Source organism: Ananas comosus, linkage group 14 (assembly GCF_001540865.1).
Source record: "Ananas comosus cultivar F153 linkage group 14, ASM154086v1, whole genome shotgun sequence".
NCBI classification, from domain to species: domain Eukaryota; kingdom Viridiplantae; phylum Streptophyta; class Magnoliopsida; order Poales; family Bromeliaceae; genus Ananas; species Ananas comosus.
In genome coordinates this window covers 3,981,122-3,985,533 of record NC_033634.1, presented here as the reverse complement: position 1 = coordinate 3,985,533, position 4,412 = coordinate 3,981,122, and the positions used below count along the sequence as shown (strand labels likewise).

Sequence of the window (4,412 nt, the reverse complement as noted above, 5' to 3'; positions counted from 1 at the left end):
CCTTTCCCTACTTGGGGACTCATGGATTGGGTCGGTATCTTTCTCTAGATTGTCTCGTGGGAAAGCTAGAGTGTCGGTTTTCTCTGACCACGTAGCGAGCCTTGGGTTATTCCCTAGCAGGTTTTGCGCAGTTGATTTATCGTCACTGCTGGTTTTGACCCTGGTTCGAATCTAGGTTAGCATTGGTTTTATTGTTGTGCCTTCCACAGCTAAAAGGTTTGTTTGGTTAGTAGTCTCGGTCTGTTTGCCGGGAGGTGCGAAATCAATGGTTGAGTGACTTGAGCCTGGTTGTTGGCTTTGATTGTCACAGTCTGAGATAGTGTATAAGGTTTGCAACTTGGCTTACCATGCAAACCTTGGAATGATATGTTTGTCCGACTATTTGGTGACAGGTGCGCCTGGGTCTCAATGAGACAGGTATTTTGTATTGCTTAGAACATCGATCGCTAGGGTCCTTTGTAGGACGGCAGCGATAGGGTCTTGTAGAGACAGGTGTTGAGCATCACCGATGGTTATTATCGCATACTGCAATTGGCAACCCTGTGCACCAAGGAATGGACTTGCAAAGAGCATTTGGTGGTCTGTTGGTACTAGATTAAGTTTGAGTAGACAAAATTGTGTAGCTCAATTGGTATTGTCAGTTGGACCTTTTGGTCAGGTGGAAAGTGAGGTTTTGGACCTAGGACTATAGATTGTCGCAGGTAACTTTCCATTGATGGAGGTTTCGGCAGTTTGTGTGGTTACTGGTGGGAGACTGTGGTCTCCGAAGCGAGTGTTTTGACTCGGGTTTTAGAACAGTATTTCGTTTTCGTTTATGGTGAGCAGGTCGACGTTGTTGACGAGTAGGAGTGTGTCGACGTTTCGGCCTACGGAGACATACTCCAGACTTGTGTTGTTGTCACGTGACTTTTCTACGTGAACTTCCGACGTAGTCTAGTCGGTTACTGTTACACGAACCAAGGTTGAGTGGATCTAAAGTTTTTGAGTGATGAAATATTATCTCAGATTTGGTAATATTTGGGATCAGATAATCCTTACAGCAGGACTATTTTTGTCCGCAGGTTATAGGATAATGCTAATCCTGGTGGGTCCTGGTCCGTAGATTTTGGGTTAGTACGTTTTTCCCCTCGTCCCGTCCAAGTGAGACCATAGTTGATCTGTCCGGATTCATGGAAGTGTGACTGACCAGTACTCAAAGGTGATACCGCATTGGTGGAGCAATGCCTGATTGCGATTTCAGTGGGTATGTCGTCAAGTTTCGGGAACGAAACTTCTTTTAAGGGGGGGATAATGTAAGGACTGAGATTTTTGATAGTGCAACTGAACTTTCTGTTGACGATGTTTATGTGTGTAATTTAATTACATAAGCACCCGTCAAGTTTCAGGAGAAAACGAGTTAAGATAGAGAAGTTACGCGACCTGAACCGATAACTTAAAATGAATAGTAACTCTGGCTTTTCGGAGGAGCCAGTGAGTAGAAGACGGTTCTGGTGCGGATTGGACTCCGAACATAGCGCTCCAATATATCGTTTCGAACGGCTCGACTGTTTTTGACCTAATGGCACTGACGGAATTGAGTTCTGATGCACGGTTGTCGAGAAAAAGGGGTTTGATTGGTTTCACATGTATTAATATAAGTGGCTACATAGTGAAAACAAAAAGGGTAGGTTCCGTCGCGTATCGGAGATCAAATCGGATGAAACAAGATGCTAGATTCAATGCCCCAGTCGTGCTGAACGTACTGGCATAATCCGTTCGGAAATCCGACAGACGGATCTTCGGGAATCGTGAAAAGTCCGCTGAGGGGTCAAATTGGCAAAACGGATAAATCGCGAAAAGACCCTATATTTTATACGCTGTTTTGCGTGAATTCGAACGTCGAGGGATGTGTACGCATAATACACATTCTGGCAGGGGCTGGGCTTTAAATAAAATGCTTGGGAGGGCCTTTCCGCAACTATAGATCTATGTATACATTTAGGTGTTAGGGTTTCACAAGGAAACCCTAACCCTAAAGCCTTCTCACCTCCCCAGCAAACCCTAGTCGCCTCAACTCTCCCCTGCCCTCACCGTGCACGTGCCCCGACCTCCGGCAAGTAACTCCGGCTGCCAGAGAACCTACCTGAACCACCATCTTCTCCTCCCTCGGCCACCCTCTCCATCTTGACCCAAAATTGTTGGGAAAGGTTCATAACCCCCTGGAATCTTTCCCCCTCGGCCAAGATCTTCCTCCGGCGTCGTCACCGGCCATCCCCGCCGTCGTCGCACGTCGCCGGCACCGCTAGAGCAAGCTGCTGCCGACTCGGGTCAACCCAGACCGAGCGGGCTCGAGATCGGGGTCCGCGCGCAGCCACCGCTCCCCGCCGGCCGCGCCGCCCTCCAGTCAACTCCGACGACCTCCCGCTTTCCGTCCGGTCATCCCCGCGCGCCGTCGGTCGCCACTCGGGCATCCTGCGGCCTCCCAGGACTGGTGCGGGATGAGGCCGAGCCATCCTGGCCACCGCGCATCACCGCCGCCCACTGCGGGGCGCATCGCCTTCCCCTCGGCCTACGGCACCGGATCGTCGCCGGCCCGACCTCCTCCGGCTGCCGCCGCGCCACCGGGAAGCTTGAACCCGAGAAGGAGTGGAGGGACTTGATCTCTACCGCTGCGCCACCGGACGCCTCCCCCCACAAGCCAGCAGGTTCCCCGAACCCCACCGACCAGCCGCACCCTCCCCTGGCCGGACCGCCCGCCGTCCGGCAGCCGGTAGTCAACCCTAGCTTCCTCGGGTCTGGTAATGCTATTTTATGCTCCAGCACTGAATTCCGAGGTTCCGGTCACCTTTCCTGTGATCTGATAAGCCTCCTAAACTTTGGAAAGTGAGCACAATGATCTACAACTCGTGCTGAATATTGTGCTCACCTCCAACAGGGGCAAAGATGCCCTGGTTAGCGAGTTAATCGCAATCGTTGCGCTGTGCGCGCAGTTTCACAGATTTTTGCGTCGCTCGTGCGCGCACCACAGTGGCCGGCAGTGCTCCAAAAGATGAGCACAGCCTCCGACATGCTGAAACCTATCAGCAAGTGCGACGGTCCGATTAATCGACCTCTGGTTTGCGTGCACGGCCCATAAAAGCTCCGAAACCACATAAATGATGCGAGTTTATGCATCGATAAGGGCTTTTATGCAATTTTGTCCTTCGAGGCTGCTGTTGGCAGCAAGTTAGGGTTGAGGATAACCTCTAGACTGATCGTCCAAGGCCCTAAGCCTTTGCGGAAATCAAAAAGTGATTTTCGGAGCGTTTTTCGACGAAATCCGCCTACAAAATGCGGTTTCGGTTCGGAACTCTTCTGACGATACTTGGTGATCATTTGTGACGTCACTGAGCCTTGTTGGCTGGTCACTCGCATTATTTCGAGGGTTTGGAAACTACGGGTGAGCGACGGTGGGTTCCGGTGTCGAAATCGATACTTCCGAGAACCCAAATCGGAACGATTATCCGACGATAATTGTTTCGGAGTGAGTTAAGGTCTTTACTGCCAAGTCACATGTAAATTGTATTTAGTGGCAGCGGGTGACTCGTGGTACGAGTCGGTGAGTTCCGGGACAGTCCGTGGGTCCCGGCAGAGTCTTGGTGCGATTACGGGACTTCCGGCGTATTACGGCGATCGATTTGGGAAACCGATTCTCGTGGGTTTATTCGTGGGGTTATGCTTTTAGGGTTTTGTGGGTTAGATACTAACCCGGTGGACCTTCCTTAGGTCCGGTTGATATTTTTTCGCAGTCAGGAGACAGGCGTGACATTCGTACAGGTGGGTACTTCAATCCGACGTCGGTACAGTGGTGCACGCTCGGTGATGGTTTCTTACCCTTACTCTCATTGTTATTTGGCATATATATATCTCTTCATATATAGTGTTGAGCCTAGCACCCATGTTGTTTTGGTTATACTCTACTCAGATGTTTCCATACTTACTACCATGTGTAGGAGTAGAGTGAAAGTTTTGAGGAGCCCAAAATCTATCTAGATTGTATCTATCACCTAGAGGGGGGTGAATAGGTGAACGGCCAAAAAATCACAAATCTCGATGCAATAAAAATAAATGCGGAAAAGAAAGAGCACACCGAGAGTTACGTGGGAATACTCCAACTTGGAGAAAAACCCACGGGACCAACACGCGAAAAAATAATTCACTAAGAGAAAAGATTACAAGGTGATTACCGACTTTCTAAGTATCCTCCAATTCTCTCCAATTCAGGCACCTCNTGTGAAGCAAGTTAATGTGGCGAAACCCCCGGGTTAGCCTCGAGATTAAAGAATAAAGAACAAAGAGCAAAGCGCAAAGAACAGGAACAAAGTATAAAGATAAAGAACGAAAGAATTTGCATAATCTGCATTTATTTAATGTTGAGCATATTCCTTGCTTAT

At 49.4% G+C, this 4,412-nt stretch overlaps 1 protein-coding gene across 1 annotated transcript; it reads left to right on the top strand.

Moving 5' to 3' along the window:
• LOC109720065 (nascent polypeptide-associated complex subunit alpha, muscle-specific form-like) lies at positions 1,221-2,866 on the top strand. Its single transcript, XM_020246944.1, has 2 exons — positions 1,221-1,243; positions 2,224-2,866. The coding sequence occupies exons 1-2, from the start codon at positions 1,221-1,223 to the stop codon at positions 2,864-2,866; spliced, it is 666 nt and encodes a 221-aa protein (XP_020102533.1).